Source organism: Juglans microcarpa x Juglans regia, chromosome 5S (assembly GCF_004785595.1).
Source record: "Juglans microcarpa x Juglans regia isolate MS1-56 chromosome 5S, Jm3101_v1.0, whole genome shotgun sequence".
Lineage (NCBI taxonomy): Eukaryota > Viridiplantae > Streptophyta > Magnoliopsida > Fagales > Juglandaceae > Juglans > Juglans microcarpa x Juglans regia.
This window is the reverse complement of record NC_054603.1, coordinates 31,925,169-31,944,551: the sequence shown is the minus strand read 5'-3', so window position 1 is coordinate 31,944,551 and position 19,383 is coordinate 31,925,169. Positions and strand designations below refer to the sequence as shown.

Genomic DNA, 19,383 nt, shown 5'->3' with positions numbered 1-19,383 from the left:
GGTCTTTCATAGCTATTGCTTTGGTACCCTCAGCCATGAGAGAATCTTTCCTCTCTAATACCAATTGTTAGGAGAGAACTAGAACATGGACATGAAATGAAAAAATGAAATCAAGAATTCAAGAAAATCAAGAATGAGTTTATTTCAAGGAAAACTCAACCTCCCTTCAATACACTGAGAAACTTCTTCAAGTATTTAGATATCGCATCTTCCCTCGCATTTAACCTTTGATACAACAAAACATAGTAAAACACCCCGTATTACTTAATGGTACAAAACACACCGTTTAAAACCTTTGTACAAAGGCTAAACCCAATATAAAATGCACCCAGACTAAACCCATTACAAAAACGCCTTGTATCATTTTATTTGAAGCGCACTGTTTCACTTATTCAAGCGCACCGTTTCATCCTTACTTTATTCTTCCCTTCGATCCCTCTTCTATACAAAAATCCTCTTCCAGCAATTGTATTAACTATCTTCCTTCCACATATAACATAAGGGATAATTGTGGAATGAGATGATATGAGAATTTTATGAATAATAATAAGATGGTTTGTAAATAGTTGTGAAATAGTTTGAGACCTTGTTTTGATTCAAAAAATATCTACACTCATCTCATCTAATTTGCATTATAACTTTTCCAAATTTTTAAACAAAATATAATAAACAATTCAATTTTTTTAAATTTTAAAATAAAAATAATATTAAAAAATAATAATCTAACAATATTTTATTTAACTTTCATCTCATCTCATTTCAACTCACTATTCAAATCTCCCTTCAGGTTTTATAAAGTTTTGAAAAAAAATAGAGAAAAATTAAAGAAAAATATTATAAAGTTAAAATATTGTTAGAATATAAATTTTTAATAGTATTTTTATTTTGAGATTTAAAAAAGTTAATTATTTTTTTTTGTTTGAAAGTTTGAAAAAATTGTAATTATTATTTTAAAAAAGTTATAATAATTGGTTTGAAAGTGTTTATATTTGAGTGATATTTGAAAAAAAAATGAGATGAAATGAAATATGAGATAAAATAAAATGGGATGATACCAAAACAATTTTCAAACATCCTCTTAATCCGTTCGCTAATCAACTTTCAATGAGTCAATTATAACCTATTATAACATATAAAGGTAATAATAAACCTATAATTATTTTTTAACTTATTTTACAATTAACCAATGAAAACATAACACTTAATTAAAAAGGATTTTAATTTCGACAAAATTATTTTTTAATTATAAAATAGTTATAAATTAATTATAAATTGATCATTTTCCTTTAATTAGAGTCATCTTTTCAACTTTTAATTCTTTAATTTTGTATTTAAATTCGCCTAGAATTATCAATTATGGGTGGGGTAAAAATTTGTCAGCTCGAGACTCGCCGTTTGCTTGCAACCGAATAATTGGAAAAAAAAAACATAAAAGAAACAGAGAAACAAGACACAAAGGAATAAAAAGTAGCGGTGAATTGAGTTTGATATTGAAACTCAACGTGAAGAAAAAACAACAAAAAGGAATGATGGGTTCGGAAGAGGGCCGCCCGGGTAGTACGGCGAGGATTCTGGCAACGTGCTTGATCGGAGGGGTGGTTGTGGGCGTGTCGCTTTTGGGCTTATCGCAGCTGCCTCTGGGAGTTCGGTGGAGGAAGAAGAATAAACCCGTACGGGTCTACATGGATGGCTGTTTTGACATGATGCACTACGGCCACTGCAATGCCCTGCGTCAGGCTCGTGCCCTTGGCGACCAATTGGTTGTTGGTGTTGTTAGCGACGCCGAAATCACTGCCAACAAAGGTCCTCCTGTCACCCCTCTTAAAGAAAGGTCCCTACTTTGATTCTCTAATCCCCAATTTTCATTTTTCTTTGTCTGCCTTTTGGATTATATCAATTCAGTCGCTAATGCCGGCTCGAACTAGCAGGACGGATAACATATCATATTTAGCTATTTGCCTAATCTTGTTCGCACGTGTATTGATTTATTTATTTTCATGTTGTCGTAGGATGATTATGGTCAATGCTGTGAAGTGGGTTGACGAGGTTATCCCTGATGCGCCTTATGCCATAACAGAAGATTTCATGAAGAAGCTTTTTGACGAGTACAACATAGACTATATCATCCATGGTGACGATCCATGTGTTCTTCCCGATGGTACTGATGCTTATGCTCTTGCCAAGAAGGCTGGTCGCTATAAGCAAATAAAGCGCACTGAAGGAGTCTCCAGTACAGACATTGTTGGTTAGAATTGTCTCCTATCTTTATTAGGCCTTTGCTGGTTTTCAGATATACCTATGCTTATAAATTTAGTAAGATTAGAAATTTTGATATGGAAGGGTAAAATGCCAATGAATGTGACAAATTGTCAGAAAGCTAAAATTGGAGCACTTGATTATTATGTATTAATTGTTCAGTTATTAGAGACCTTGCTCTCTCATATGTATTAATTGTTATTAGTTATTAGAAACCTTGACCTTTTATACTAATGGATTTGGGATCCTTATTTAGAACAGAAATTCTATATGGAAGCCTTGCACCCCACACTTCCACCCAATCAACATGTGATTTGTAATTTTTGCCCTTCTATCTTAATGCTCAAATATGTGTGTGTTTAAATAGAAAGACAAAAATGACAAATCACGTATTGGTTAAGTGGAGGTGTGTGGTGTAAGGCTTCCTTGTAGCATTTCTCTATTTAGAAACCATTTGATCTCAGAAGTCTAACCTTGTAAAACCAGTCTAGAGGACATATAGAGCCCATCTTGTTATGAAGTTGGGGCAATGAATACAACTACTACCCATGTTCAGAAGTTTTGTGATCACTAATTATGATCTATTTTTTTTATAAGGTAAACTTTATTAATGATAAAATAAGGCACTATCATCTATTTTATGGACTTGTCTTAGAAAAATTCCATATAACATAAGAAACAGATGACCTAATAAAATACCATTGATGCATACTCTTAACCAAAAGGCTACTTGGTTGGCATGTGCCCATGGCCTCTTAGTATTCGGCATTTGAAGGTGGTTATCCTTCTTGAACCACGCTATAGATGTGACATTAGGTGGTCTCTTGGTTGGAGGTGATGATGTTATGGTTGTTGTCAATGATGTGGCAGCAGCAAGAGTGGTGTTCACAATGTGGCTGTGGCAGCAATGTGGTGATCAGGGATTGGTAGGGAAATGAGTGGTCGTGTGATATATATTCTTGATATAATGCTCTGGTCTCATGCCTATTACTAAGTTATTTTCTGGTTGAAAAGTGTTCTTATGTTGTTTCAAATATAGTAATTAACAATAGTTTTTCTTCTTTTTTTCATGATATATGTGCCTTCTCCCATTCCAATGTAAAATATATGTTTCTAAAATTTTGTTTCAACTGGTTGACTGAATGCCTCATCCTATGCTTGATACCGCTGGATTTACTGCATTATCTTTTAATTTTGTTTGCAGGTCGTATGCTTCTCTGTGTAAGAGAGAGAGCCATTAATGACAGTCACAACCATTCTTCCTTGCAAAGACAGTTCAGTCATGGTCACAGCCAGAAATTTGAAGATGGTGGCTCTGGAAGTGGAACTCGTGTATCTCATTTTCTGCCAACATCTCGCAGAATTGTTCAATTCTCCAATGGGAAGGTATGTATTCTGTGTGTGTTGCATGCCTTTCCGTGTCTTTTTGTTGAATCCTTGATCCTTTTCTTTGATAAGCAAGTCAAATTTTATTGATAATCAAAACAAGGCATTGGCATTATCATGGTACATGGAGTATACTATGAATACACCTATTAAGAGAGGGGGAAGGGTAAAAAAACTCCTCGGTACTAAAATTGGGAATAGCTGTCAGCCTGTCACACGGTGCTAAAAAGTAGTAAAAAATGAAGCGTTGAGTTCTTCCAATTTCCTTGATGTGTCTTCAAAGTTTTGCTTATTTCTTTTCCTCCATATGTACCGCATCAAACAAATTGGAGTTATGTTCCGCAAAATTTCTGTGTGTGGATTTTCAGATTGCCTTTTCCAGCATGCTAACACATCCACCACCCTTTTCAGCATTATCCATCCTAGCCCATACAGATTGAGGCTGCTCTGATGTGTTTTCTATCTTTTACATTGGCTGACATGATTTCTTCTTGTTTCCTTTCCATAAATTAAGTTGGCATGTGGTGCTTTCTTGAAAATGTGCTTGATCTACGGTGCAGCTGGCAAATTGGGGTTTCGAACAGGAAGAATCTACTGTATGTGATAATTGCCCATTTTGTATATGTGTGATAGGTGTTTCTTTGAGTCTTTGGGCCTTTTTTGGCAGTTAAATTTTGGTGGTTTTTCATAAAAGTAATCAGCCTCTCACCAATGACAACTTTTAGCAGCACCTTCAAATTATTTTGACTCAAGCGGGACGTGGTGGGAAATACTGGTTGGTATGCTTCGGATCTGAACCTAAACACATATTAACATGCTTCCTGTGTGTGTGTTTGTGTGAGAGGGAGGGGGGAGGGAGGTTTCTTTCTTCATGAGTAAGCTCTCCTTTTATATCTAGGCTTCTATTTTCTGGAAAGTATTTGTTGATAAATAAACATTGTTTATATTAGAAATTATGATAAAGAAAAAAACAAGGCTGCTCCTAAAGTTGTCAGGATTAGCCTTTTTGGACAGAACCAGATTTGTCCAGATCTGGTGTGGTATAATGCAGCCCCACGGCTACATGTAGCCTTTGAAGGAGTCCAGAGAAGAAAAATCCTTCTAGCGTTGTGGCTCTCAACTAAAGATAGAAGTCCTAACATTGACCTGCCCTGAGTCGCTCTTCCTCCAGTAGTTTTATTGCAAAAGTCAAACCAATTCTGAGCCACTAGAGAACCATATGTGCTGCAAATCCTTGTTCACAATCCTCAAAACTCCCTCCATTCCTCTCCATTCATATGCACCACCATACATAGATCGGGACCATCTTCCATATAGTTTCTATTTGAGAATTACCTTGGATGCCTATCCAACTTGCCAGTAAATCAACTGCCCTTTGTGGCATCACCCAAAGTAGCCCCACTCAAGCAAAGATATCATTCCATAACCTCATGGCTACTATGGCTGTAAAAATAAACCGGAGGACCGGCCCGGACCGGTTGGTTCGGTCCGGTTTTGGACTAGTCCCTCCATTAAAAACCGGTCATAACCGGTTCGGTCTTGATTTTATGTTTTCTAGGACTGGACCGGACGAGTTCGCATATTTATATATATTTTAATTAATTTTTAATATTATATATAATATTTTTTATATTATATATAATTTTTTATAAATTATATTTATATATGAAATAATGTTATATTATAATTTATAACATAAAATTTTAATCTTAAATATGAACATTTATTTGATCATATGTTTTAAATATAAAAAATATATTAATTACATTTTATGACTTAATAAATTCTCAACATATTCATTTTGATAAATATATATTAGTAATACTAATATACATTAGTACATGGTTCGTTCAGGGATCAACTCCATTGGAATGTCACCTTTAGTAGAGCAGTTCATGACTGGGAACTTAACAATGTTGAGGCGTTTTTCAGTCGAGTGTATGCTACGAGGATGTCTGGATTGAGAGAAGATAAGCTGTGGTGGAATCCGGCAGGTAAGGGTGTTTTTTCGGTTCGCTCCTTCTAAGTCCCTTACTATGCTTCCAAACACGCATTTTCCTTGGAGAGGATTGTGGAGGAATAAAGCACTTCCAAAAGCACTATTTTTCACTTGGACAGCTGCTTTGGGTAAGATTCTGACCACTGATAATCTGCGGAAGCGCCGGGTTATTATTCTAGAATGGTGTTGTATGTGCAAGAAAGCTGGCAAGACAGTGGATCATCTTTTGCTACATTGTGAGACAACAAGAGCACTGTGGAGTGATGTGTTCATTCGAATAGGGTTGAATTGGGTCATGCCTGCTACAGTGGTAGAGTTATTGGCTTTCTAGGTAATGTCGGGTGGTACTCCACAAATCAAAGCTATGTGGAAGATGGTTCCTATTTGTATTATGTGGTGCATATGGCGGGAGCGTAATGGGTGGACATTTGATGATAAGGAGTGGACAATAGAGGATCTTAGAATTTTATTTTTCCGCACCTTACTTCTTTGGGCTAGTGCTGTAGGTTTTAATGGCCTAAATGTACATGATTTTCTTCTTTCTTTTTTTAGCAACTAGATAGGTCCCATCTCTTGTATACCTGGACTTTGCCTATTCTTATTTATACTACCGTTTACTTATAAAAAAAACTAATATACATTAGTAATTTTATCACTAACATATAGTAATAGTACTATACCAATAGAGTATTATTATATACTAATAGTATTAGTGTATTATTAATATTTATATATATATATTAATATATATATATATATATAAGTATAAGAGATTAGAGATTTAATATATATTAAAAAGTGGAAAACTGGACCGAACCGGAATGGAATTAGTAAAATTGGAAGTACCGGTTTAGGAAGGTAACTGGTGCGGTATCGATTTTTGAAAATGCAAAATTGGTGTATACCAGTTTGGTCTCAAAATTTGTCCAAATAGGACCAAACTGGACTAGTTACACCCCTAATGGCTACATCACAATGCAATAACAAAGGGTCTATGGACTCCTCACTTTTCTTGCACATGTAGTACCAATCCAACACAATGATTTGGCATTTCCTTTGATTATTTAATGTGAGGATCTTCCCTAATGAAGCTGCCCATACAAAGAAGGAAGCTTTTAGGGTGGTCTTAGTCCTTCGTATGTTCTTCCATGAGAATGGATTTGTATTTTATATCATAAGGAACTTGTAGAATGAGCGAACAGTGAATCTCTCCTTCTTGGATGGATTCCAAAGAATCTTGTCAGCTCCCCCATTCACTCAACTAGTATACACAAGATTGAAGAAATCAGTAAATATGTCAATTTCCCATTCTTGTGCCGCTCTAAGAAAGATGACATTCTGTTGAGGAGAGCCACTAGATAGGTTCAAAAGGTTTGCAATTGAAGCCTCTTGCCTCCATGCAACACTGTAGGTCTTTGGGTAAACTTCCTTTAGGGTTCTATTGCCACACTATAAATCATGTCAGAATCTAATTCTGGAACCATGCTCAGCTGCAAAGTGTATGTATCGAGAGAATATTGTCCATCCTCTTCTAATACGTTTCCAAAGACCCATCCCATGTGATCCACTCACCTCATTCAAGCACCATCCTCCCCAATATCCACCATATTTTAGATCTATTATAGCCCTCTACAAAGCTCCCTCTCTTTTTGGTCTCCACAATCACTTACCCAATAAGGCCTTATTGAAAACCAATAAATTCTGAATTCCCAACCCTCCCTCGTGTGTCGGAGTACAAACCATAGTCCAATTCACCAAATGAAACTAAATCTTCTTCCATTTCTCCCTATAAGAGGTCTCACTGCAATTTCTATAATTGGTGGGTCGCCTTGCAGACTAGTGGAAATAATGATAAGAAATATGTGGGCTAGTTGGAAAGAGTACTTTTTATCAACGTAACTCTACCATCTCTAGACAAGTACATCCTCTTATAGCTAGCCAATCTACACTCCAATTTTTCAAACAGCTCATCCCAAATAGACTTCAACTTGAATGAACCACCCAAGGGGAGAGCAAGATATTTCATTAACAAGGTTGAAACTTTGCACCCCAAAATACAGGCCAAACTCAACATGCTTGGAACATTTTCAACTGGAACTAGTTATGAATTGGCTACATTCACTTTCAAACTCAATGCCACTTCAAAGAAAAGTAGCTTGAATGTGATTTTGGTTAGCTCCACAAAAGGCAAGAGTATCATCTACAATTAGGAGGTGTGTCATCTTGAGAGTGCTAATTTTTGCTTTTCCCACTACAAATCCAGATAGAAATCCGCCTTCCACGAGACCTGTGATCATTTTACTAAAAACTTCCATTATGAAAACAAAAATTAGTGGAGATAGTGGATTACCTTGTCTCAAACCCCTCGAGCTTCCCAAGAAACCAGAATTTGTTGGTTTTCAACAAGGATTTATTGGGTAAATGGCTATGGAGATACCACGAAGAGAGGGGAGCTTTACGGAGGGTGATTATAGAGTTGAAATATGGTGGACTGTGGGGTGAATGGTGCTCGAATGAGGTGAGTAGATCACATAGGATGGGGCTTTGGAAACAAATAATAAGAGGCTGGACCAATCTTCATCGATACACACATTTTGCAGTTGGGTATGGTTCTAGACTTAAATTCTAGAATGACCTATGGTGTGGAGATTGAATCCTCAAAAAAGTCTACCAAACACTATGCGGCATCGCCCGAAGAAAGGAGGCTTCCGTAGCAGAGCTCAGGGATCTCTCTAGTGGCACTCCTCAGTGGAATATCACTTTCCTTAGAGCTGCCCAAGATTGGGAAATTGACACATTTACAAATTTCTTCAACCTTGTGAATACTTGTAGAGTGATTGGTGGAGCAGAAAAGATTATGTGGTCACAATCCAAGAGGGGGAATTTTATTGTACAGTCATGCTACAAATCCCTCATGACACATTCTACAAGAACATTCCCATGGAAGAACATATGGAAGGCTAAGGTCCCCCTAAAAATTTTTTATTTTTTTTTATTTTTTTTATGGACAGCTTCATTAGGGAAGATTCTTACCTTAGATAATTTAAGAAAGTGCCGATTGATGGTATTTGATTGATACTATATGTGTAAGAAAAGTGGGGAATCTATAGATCACCAATTATTGCATTGTGATGTAGCCATGAGCTTATGGAATGATATCTTTGCTAGAGTGGGACTTGTTTGAGTAATGCCAAGGGTTGTTGACTTTTTGGTTAGCTGGCAAGGCATTCGAGTTAATTCTCAAATTGCAGCGATGTGAAAGATGATGTTGATTTGCCTATGGTGGTGCATATGGATGGAGAGGAATGATCGGAGTTTTGGGGATCTTGAATGGACAATGGACGAGATTAGAACTTTTTTTCTTCATACATTATTCCATTGGTCGATTGTAATTGACTTTAATGGCATGAACATACATGATTTTCTTGTATCTTTAGACAGTCATGCATAGGTGTGGTTCTTGTATATGTCCCGTGTACTTGACTTCGCCTATTTTTATTAAAATTCCTATTTACTGATTAAAAAAAAGTCATATAAGTGAATTATGTAATTTTCATCTAACCTATCACCATTGACGATATAAAATGTTGAATATATTTATTAATATGCTATCAATTAACTAATATATTATATGAATCATGATAAGTCATAAATTCATAACATTATATGCAAAGATACATACTCTAGTATATACACCTAATTAAAGTAATAAAGTAAATTTTTTGTAAGATAGTTAAGTTGCAAGTAAGTATGAAGTATCTATGGTCAATTACAATTATTCATTAACCATATATAAAATGTTAAAATTTTAATATAGGTTATTATGCATCAAACATCGTAATACAATTTGCATAATATTAAGTACTAAGTTAGTAACTATTAACATCATAAATATAATTATAATTAATTATTTTTTTTACGAGTCATTTACATAATCCACATTAAAGAGCTCACATAATTTTAATTTTACGAATTTAATTAATTTTTTGTATTAATTTATCTGCCAAAAAAAGAAAAGAGGAAAAAAATGTTCCTAGTTCATATGGACTGAATCAGACCGATGGCTAATGGTCCGGTCCAGAAAAAGGTTGAACTGAAATTTTCGGTCCGTGACAAACCCTCCCCCCCCCCCCCCCCCCCCCCCCCCCCCCCCCCCCCCCCCCAAAAAAAAAAAAAGACTGGACTGATTACACCCCTACTGGGCAGGCCTATTTGTGGTAGTTTTCTGGTTCTTGTAGAGATAGAATTCTTAAGTTTTCTTGGGAATCTTGCGGATTGTAGTTCTAGGGCTGCCATGACTCCATGTTTGTGTATGATTGGGTTTCCTAGCATCATGGGGGTCTTGGCCAGGCATGATTTCTAGATGTCCTACTGTGATTAGAAGTTCAAATGTTCAAGGAACAACTTAGTTAGGGTTTTAGGAATAAGGTTGGGCCTTAATTCCGTCATTTAGGCTTCTACTGGGCTGGCAGCTCTTTCCTTTGAGCTTAAGCTAGTATTTTCATGTTCTTGGAGGGCAAGAAGTGTTTCTAATTGGACCTAGGGTTGTCAGCATGGGTTAGGGAGGGTTTATAGGGTTTTTCTTGTTTGTTTATAGTGTGACCGGGTTTCCTAGCAATGTTAGGATTCCTAGTATCACTAGGATTTCGTGGTATGTCAGGAACTACATCTCTTTTAGAGTTTTCTTCTAAGATTGATGATAATGACAGTCTCCTATCAAGTGGGAATTTGCCCTACTAGGGCTTGGGAGTTATAAGTTCACAGAACATTCAACAAGTAATCATGGTGATTCCAACTATAAGTTTTTGATAAGACAATTATTAAACAAACAACATGTTGAAGGATGAATGGACAATCCAATATATGACACTGTGTTTAGACATTTATGACATTGTGACCACAACTGGTAAACATCTTTTGTTTAGATTTATTATGACATTGTGTTTTTTCTTTAAGGCGTGTTTGGGTAGTGAGGAGAGTTGTGAATGGTGAGTAGAGATGGAGTGGGTTTGTGGGTCCCATTGAGATGAGTTTGAGGTGTTTGGATGTATGAAGTATGTTGAGTCATGTTTAATTTTTAATAGGAAGTTGAAAAAGTTGTAGGTCCTATCAATGATTGGTTTTGTTAGTAATGATGGTGAAATAATGATTTTATTTATGTGTGGTAGTAATAAACACAATTATTACGAGAAAATTCTCCCAACTACCATGGAGCCCGCGGACCTGAGGAGGCTCACGAGGACACAGTGTATTTTGATTCCCCTTGATCTGCGAAGGCAAGAAGCCAGAGAGTGGGTGGGTGAGGATTAGACGAGCCTGCTACCTACTGAATAAGGAAGGGAAAGAGAGAGAGAGAGAGAGGGTGCAGTAACCTGATCCCACACAGGCTACAAAGAAACTGTAATGGTATCGGTGCAGGAAATGTTTGGGGAAGAAGAAAAGAAGAGAGGGTGCGGGTGTTTTTGGGGAAGATGGGCTACAAAGGAAAGGAAGGGAGAGACAGTGGGAAAGGGAGAGAGAGAGAGAGAGGCAGGGTTGCTGGGCGAGGGGGCAGTGATGGACAGCTCCTGCATCTCAGTGGTGTGGGTCCCATAAACAGTGCAAAACCACATATTTTCTGACTGAGATCAGTTTCTGAGATGAGCTCAACGTGTTTGGAAGTTCAAATACTCTCACCCATACAGAGTTACCTGAGATCATCTGAGATGACTCAATGCCCCAAATACAACCTAAGTATGGGTAGTTTGGATATGATTGCATCTGATTACATTTATTATTTTAAGATTTAATAAAGTGATTCATGAACCCATAGGGGTTGGCTTAAGTGGTAAGGGCCTTGGTCTTGGGGCTTATGCTGCCCCAAGGTCTAAAGTTTGCATCTTTGAGTGCAAACAATTTCTAGGAGCCATGGCTCATCGGTGAAAAGCTGTTGATTTTCCTAATCCATGTGATCTGGGTGTATTGCATGGGTCTGGAGTTTTTAACGAGGTAAAAGACACGTTGTGTTAGCATGGTCTTCCTTGTCATCAAAATAAAGTGATTCGTGGTTTTCTTAGATTTATAATATTTATTACTTGATGCTATGGGAAGTGTGAAGAAGCACATGTAACCTTATTGAGAAAGGGGTATTATGCTAATTCTTTCCAAGGATGCTGACTTATCCACAATATTGATAAAAGGATTTTGGTAGATTTATATGGGGAGAGGAAGAGTTTTCTTTAGGCTTGCCATTGACTCTCTTTAGGGATGGCACATTGGTGGATTTCTATGGCCATCAAGTTCTGTGCACCCTTTTTCAAGGAGCTAAATTTCTGGCTTTGATCACAAGGAAAGGAAGATAATCAATCTCCTCCGGAATCCAAATCCCACTGAATATTTATAAGAGTTAAATACTAAAGTAGTCCCTGTGGTTTGCTCTAAGGCAGATTAGTCTTCAAGAATTTTAAACTTTTGACTCCTTTGTACTTTCAATTTTGATAAAATTAATCATTCTTTCACTATTCCGTTAGTCAACTGCTAAAAATGCCAGGTCAACACCAATATTTGACACGTTGGCATCATAATTAAAAAAATACAGAAACAATATAAAAAACTACGAAGTCATTTAAAAATTATAAAAAAATTCTAAACAAAAAATTTCAATGTAAAGTGAATATCATTTTTAGGATTTAATTTCAATTTAAACTTCTAAAAATATTTGAACTTCTAAGAATTTTAAACTTCTAAAAATATTTTTAACAAAATTTTAGGATTTAATTTGAATTAAAAAAAAAAAAAAAGAAAAAAGAAAAAACCCTTCTAAATGACCCTCCAAGGTGGCAAAAACTGACTTTCTGTAAAAGAAAAATACAAGTCATAAGAAAAGCATAGTTACTCGTAATCCTATCGGAAAAGTGACAGGAGGATTAATTTGATCAAAGTTGAAAGTACAAGGAATAGTCTTAGAGGCAAACGACATGGACTATTTTAGTATTTAATTCAACTTATAATCCTAGGATGATTATGCCATATAGATTAATGGCTCTCTCCTCTGCGCTGTCTTGTTTTTTCTTGGTTGTGATGAGCAATTTATTTTCTTTTGCTCCTTTCTTTTCCTAGGGATCCAACCTCCGTTGTAATTTCATTGAAATTGTTTTGCTTTAAAAGTGTGGGTTGTGAAGTCTACCTTGTTATTTTTTATGACTTTTTCTTGCTTCTTATTTCAGGGGCCAGGACCGGATGCTCGCATAGTTTATATAGATGGTGCATTTGATCTTTTTCATGCTGGACATGTTGAGGTGCCATCTTGACTTTTTTCTTTACATGTTCAAGTTAAGAAATTCATGGATAGATGGATTAATGGCATTAACTTTTGCATGTACGCATTATGTGTGTGTGTGTGTGTGTGTGTGACAATGGATGACTTTCCTCGCTCTACAATTTTTTTGTTTGTTCTAAAGTGTGAGGCAGCATTTGGCGCTCTTTATTTCTTGATTTCATTATATTTGTAGCACTTATTTTACCTTTTTGGAGATCATCTTGTAGCATATTTGTACTTTCATCTCTCATATATTATATTATTTGTCCTGTACAATTTTGTTTGCTTTGTATTTTTTGTTTATTCCTCATAACTTTGAAGTTTTCCATAAATTTCCTTATAAAAAAATATTATATTATTTGTCATAAAAAGAAAAAGGCTTGCATTAACTTCTTTGCTTCTTCATATTCTTTTGGCCCTTTGGGAGCTGGGTAATAAGATCAATACTATCAACTACTCTCAAAGAATGGTATAACCTAGAGCAACCAGATGGAACAAACAGCTCCTAAATCCATTAGGGGAAACAGGATGACATAGATAACCTTGTCCTGTACAACAAACTACTGTAGTTATGTCCGACACAAATCCTGTGTAATCAGTAACACTAATTCCTGTCGATTGATTGATCCTTGCTCTTCCTTCATTGTTTGTTCTAATTAATGTCTGAAAAATTCAAAAAACCTTTAGATTTCTGGGTGTTTTACTTTCTTAGTAATGTTTATTTAATTAACACGGTTCCTGTCATAATTTAGATGTTGACTGCCCAAGTAGACAGAGTAGACAGATAGTGAAGAGAGTAGACCTTATAAATTGTGTTATTGACCACTTGTGTTGTATAGATCTTGAGGGTTGCTAGGGAGCTTGGAGATTTTCTTCTTGTTGGCATACAAAATGATCAGACCGTCAGGTTGCAACCTTTCTTTATTGCTGTTTTCCTCTCTTTTTTCTTTTGTGCATTGAAATATAAATGTCTTGCTGTATGCATAACTTATATCTGTCTATCTTTTTACCTTTCTACTATTTTCGATTGGGAAGGGTCTTGGAACTCTTTGGTTGGTGAAACTTTACTGTTTTTGTTTAAAGGGATATCACGTAGGAGATTATTAAGACAACTGAGGGGGATCAGGCCTATACTAGTTAATTATGAAAACGTATAAGTTAGGGGAAATGAATGAACAAAAAATTGAAATTTGAACAAACTATCTGCATGAGGAGCTATTTTCATTTTTGTTTGCTGTAAATATTATAGCTGCTCTTAAACAATGAGATGGCTAAAAGCCCCAATTGTCTATGTCTACGGGTCAATCAATTTTGAGGTTGAGAGAAGGAGCTGCCCCCAAACCTATACCAGAAGAGGAAGCTAAACCTGTGCTGACAAATAACCAACCCCCTTAATTTGTCGAGTAAACAGGGAAGGTATAGGTTTGCTATAAATGACCCAGTATCGAATACAGGTAATAATATCAGTCAAGATAACGAGAAAGTAAAGAATCTTGAAATATTGAAAAAGAAGAATAACAATGAGCACAAATCCAATAATAAAGGATTTTAAAGAAGAAATCTTTAAGTTCCGCCCCTGTCATCTCTTTATGCTCAAAGCTCTGGTCATTTGTTTCTCTCCATATACAACATAACAAACTTCTTTTTTTAAGATAAAATAAAATTTTATTGAATCAAATGAATAGGCGTAGCCCAAGTACACATAAAGTATAGAAAGGAAACACATAGAGAAAGTTAGGTGCTTGAAAGAGATACATGGAAATTATTCAAGTTAGTTCCATCGAAATCAATATAAGATGTCCATTAGAATAAATTATTGAAAATGTGATACCCTATATTAAGTGGTGAGTATAGGTGCTGTATGAGGTTCCTACGTTGCCTGGAGGGAGTTGTTCTTTACAATGGTTCTAATGAGGCTCCAATTGTACCATTGACTAGTCTTTTTGGAGTAGAGTCCCAGATGTGGCTTGGGCCTCTCTTGGGGCATTATAAATCATATCAGATCCAATTCCACCTAGAATTGTGGGACTTGACTTGTCCCATCTATGATGGAATTGCTTGATGAGGACTTGGGAATTTAAGAGGGAGGAGATTGTGATACCCCATACTGAGCGGTGAATATAGGTTTATGGGATCCCACATTGTGCTCTTTATAGTGGTTTGAATGGGGCTCCAATTGTACCATTGACTAGTCATTTTTTGGTTTGGTCTCCGAATGTAGCTTGAGCCTCCCTTGGAGTGTTACAGAAAAAAATATTCTGAAATCTTTCAAAGAGCGTTTCCTATATTAGAAGTACCGATTATTCCTCTCCGACCAAATGCAACACATAAGACACAAGAGAACCATCTTCCATACTGATGCGATTTGGGGATTACCTTGACGACCTCTTCTGTTGGTAAGGAAATCCACCACCCTCCTAGGCATTATCCATGCTAGTTGGGTTCTGCTGAAAATGTCATCCTATAAGACCCTGGCCACCTGACAATGAAGTAAGAAACGGTCAGCGGATTTGCCACTTTTTTGCACACACAACACCAATCAACAACAATATTCCGTTGCTTCCTTAAGTTATCCATGGCAAGAACTTTCCCAAGAGAAGCAGCCCAACCAAAGAAAGCAACCTTAAGAGGCACCGGACTCCTCTAGATATACCCTTCCATTTGTCCCATTGTGGCCTGGACAAAGACCGGACACAGAATTTCCCACTCCCAGGATGAATCCAAATAATCTCATCTGCCACAAAACTACCAGTACTCATAGAGTACAACAAGCTGAAAAATTCTGTAATAGAAATAATCTTCCACAACGCTTTGCTATGTAGACAAATAAACCTCCCTTTCCAACGCGCCAAAAGATCCTCCACACCGCGAGGCAGAACTTATTCTAACTTGAACAAACATAAAACAGCATTCCAAAGAACGCTAGCAACCTCACAATGCAACACTAGATTGGTTTATTTATTTGCCATTCACCACTGCTATTCATGCAACACCAATCCATAAGAATAATGTTTATTTTTCTTAAATTTTCCAAGGATCTTCCCCAAGGTGCCTTCTTCTGCCAAATAGTCTTCCAGGAGAATGGATTAATGTCATGCAGATATAGCATGGTATAAAAGGATTTTATATTAAAGACCCCAAGGTTTGAGGGGTCCCAACAGGTCTCATACTCGCCACCCCTTGTGAGGCCAACCAATTATAACTGATCTAAGAACGAAGTAAGAACCTCCATCTCCCAGTTTTGTGCTGCTGTCATAAAATCCACGATCCATTAGGGAACCTCATTCAAACAATGCAAGTGATCTGCTGCTGAAGCTTCCTTAAAATGAGCAATGTTGAATACTTCTGGGAAGGATGCTTTTGCATTTGGGTAGTAAGGTATTCTCAGGTATTTTGTGAATAGTTGTAAAAAAGTAATGAGAAAATAATGATAGAATATTGAATAGCAGTGAATAGTAGTGAAAAGTAGGTGAAAGATAATAATAAAATAATGAATAGTAGTGAGGTATTTTGAGAATATCTGAGGTATTCTCAGTACCCAAACTTAAGAAAACATTCCAAACCAAACATTTTGCCAAAATCTTATCTATGATCTATTGGTAGAGTCCTTACCATTGACTGCATCTCTTGGTAGAATCCTTACCATTGACAATTCAAGGAAACGTGATCTCATCATTATAAACTGGTGCTTCTTGTGTAAGAAAAACAGGGAATCCATGGATAATCTATTGTTACATTGTTGGTGGCTCGGGTTTTGTGGAATGAGATTCTTAACCAGACTGCAGTGGCATGGGTTATTCCTAGAAGAGTTATGGATATTTTTAAGTGCTGGACAGGTATTAGGGCCAATGTTCACATTGCAGCTGTGTGGAAAATGATCCCTCATTGTATTATGTGGTGTTTGTGGATGGGGAGAAATAATAGGTGTTTTGAAGATTGGGAGCGTTCATTGGATGAGCTGAAGAGTTTCTTTTTTAATTCACTATTTTCTTGGGCTTCGGTCGTTATATGTAATGGGGACAGTTCTCATAATTTACTTGTATCCATCACTAGTGCTTAGTGGTATTTAGGCATTTTTTGTGTATACTCCGTGTACTTGGGCTATGCCTTTTTCTATTTATAAAGTTTTACTTTTACTTATTAAAAAAAAAAAAAATTGTTTTATGAGATAATAGTTTGATTCAACATTTTCTAGAAGGAAAATTTCAATTGTTCTATGCACACACACTCGTATATACATAAAGCCAAATATCTATATAACTTAACCAATTGGTATATCTGCCTTTGTTGTGCAATGACTCGGCAGTGCTACTAGGGGAGCACATCGCCCTATAATGAATCTTCATGAAAGAAGTTTAAGTGTTTTGGCTTGCCGCTATGTAGATGAGGTGATAATTGGTGCTCCATGGGAGGTGTCAAGAGACATGGTTAGTTCATCTTTCTAGCTTATTGCTGTCACTTTGATTCTCCATAATGTACTATATAGCTTTCATTCTTTTGCTGCTGTAAATCTGTGTCAAGGTTATATTGATTTCCAACTCTCACTGTAGCTCTGGTTTAGAAAAATAACTTGTGTAAAAGATGTTCAGTGAAAACTGTCGTTTGCTGTGTGGTGGAAAACTGATCTGAAAATCTTTTTTTTTTTCTTTAATTACTTGTGGTGATAACTTGATGAATACTATAAACAAAGTATTTATAAATTTAACAAAAAGAGGACGATAAGTGCATGATAAAGTTGCAATATGAGTCATTTTATTGAACTCTTAACTCAAAAGAAGAAGAGGATTATGCTGTTGATTTTGTCACCCATGAAGGTGAGGTCGTAGATTTAAGACTTACCTGGTGCCTGTCTAATTTACCATAAAAGATAAAAGTATCTTAAATTCTCAGATTATTTGTGATTTCTGGATGATTCAAGCGGAACATGCTCTCTCGTTAAGTCACTAGTTATCGAGGTCTTCTTTTTGTAGTTTTCATATGTTTCTTTTTTGTTTTCTGGTCGCATTATTGTTGCTGAGCTCTTTTCTAAATGGACTTGGCTAAAATGTCGGCTCTGCTGAGCTGATTTTTGCATGCAGATCACTACATTTAACATCTCATTGGTTGTTCACGGAACAGTAGCAGAGAATAATGACTTTCAGAAGGTAAGCTGTAAGATTAGTTGCTAGTGGTGATACTTTGATCAAAGTAGCAACTTTTATGATGTCCAGTCCATCCTGTATGAAATCATTTATTTATTTTTTCCCAGAAAAGAGGGTGGTACCTTATAATCTTATTAATTAAAATCCTCACTTATGGTGAATGAATATTTTGGTTACAACCAACAAACTTACGAAGGTTACATAACACGTAGTCCTTCCAAGATAAAAGGATAGAAAACAAAGCAAATAACACTGAAGCAAAAGTATAAAACAATACAGATAAGCTACATGGGATGCGAAACTTTGGCATATTTAAAATGCGTGGTAGAGAATTTGGCAGCTTCTCCAGATAAAAGAAGGAAGCAGTCACCTGTATGCTATAACCATCATTATGGAAGTGTATACTTTTGTTGGTTACATACATATTTTTTCATCTTACAGGAAAAGGACAACCCCTATGCTGTTCCCATCAGTATGGGCATCTTTAAAATTTTGGATAGTCCTCTGGATATCACCACCACCACTATAATTCGGAGGATCGTATCAAACCATGAAGCCTACCAGGTTTATCTATTTCTGAACATTGTAACTTTTCAATGTATGATCAAAATTTCAACCCTACTATATCGATCAAATTATCAGAGATTTGCGAGGTATATGAACTACAATCAAAATTAAAATTAAAATTTTGAAGAGGTGAGAAGCATGATTTTTAGGATGACTGAAATAGCAGCATATACTAGAACTACAGAGATCATCGAGAATGTTTTCGTAGCTGATCTGCTTTGTCTTTTTGGTTCTCATCCAAGGGATGCATGTTTTTCTTTATTTATTCACTGCAGAAACGCAACGAGAAAAAGGCAGAAAGTGAGAAAAGGTATTATGAGGGTAAAACTTATGTGTCTGGTGACTGATTGACGCCGGATCGTCTGGGGCAGATACATGGCCAGGCGTTTAATAGCGTTGGGCTATATTTTCTTCAGTTATTGTCAACGAAAGATTAATAAAATTTTCACAGTACTAACATCACTGATGAGGGTTTGCCAAAGTGTCGTACTGATTCATAATTTCAAGATATCATCTAATTGCTGAATTAGCCTTGTCAGGGTTTTTATATGTATGTGTATCGATTTGACTAAACTCAAATTTGATACAAGGTCTAGTATAAAATTATTCAAGGAGGTGGCGCTACGGGTAGAGAATTTTCTTGGATGCAATCAATTTTGTATTTGTATTGCCACCTCGCAAAAGCTCTCACAGCATAAAAAAGGGTTTTTATTGGTTTATCTATCTTGTAGAAAGGA

The 19,383-nt window shown here is 36.2% G+C and overlaps 1 protein-coding gene across 1 annotated transcript; it reads left to right on the top strand.

Moving 5' to 3' along the window:
• The first annotated feature begins 1,464 nt into the window (after nucleotides 1–1,464).
• Nucleotides 1,465–19,219, top strand: LOC121267824 (ethanolamine-phosphate cytidylyltransferase). Its single transcript, XM_041171906.1, has 9 exons — nucleotides 1,465–1,831; nucleotides 2,010–2,245; nucleotides 3,461–3,642; nucleotides 12,847–12,918; nucleotides 13,778–13,845; nucleotides 17,245–17,365; nucleotides 18,017–18,082; nucleotides 18,521–18,643; nucleotides 18,922–19,219. The coding sequence occupies exons 1-9, from the start codon at nucleotides 1,527–1,529 to the stop codon at nucleotides 18,991–18,993; spliced, it is 1,245 nt and encodes a 414-aa protein (XP_041027840.1). The 5' UTR covers nucleotides 1,465–1,526; the 3' UTR covers nucleotides 18,994–19,219.
• The last annotated feature ends 164 nt before the right edge of the window (nucleotides 19,220–19,383 follow it).

What these genes read in the sequence shown, in the direction of transcription:
- LOC121267824 (XM_041171906.1), top strand. Translation starts at nt 1,527, where the DNA reads ATGATGGGTTCGGAAGAGGGCCGCCCGGGTAGTACGGCGAGGATTCTG. An exon ending in CTCCAGTACAGACATTGTTG is followed by an intron (nt 2,246 to 3,460) that starts GTTAGAATTGTC and finishes TTTTGTTTGCAG; the next exon opens with GTCGTATGCTTCTCTGTGTA. An exon ending in GGGAGGTGTCAAGAGACATG is followed by an intron (nt 17,366 to 18,016) that starts GTTAGTTCATCT and finishes TTTTGCATGCAG; the next exon opens with ATCACTACATTTAACATCTC.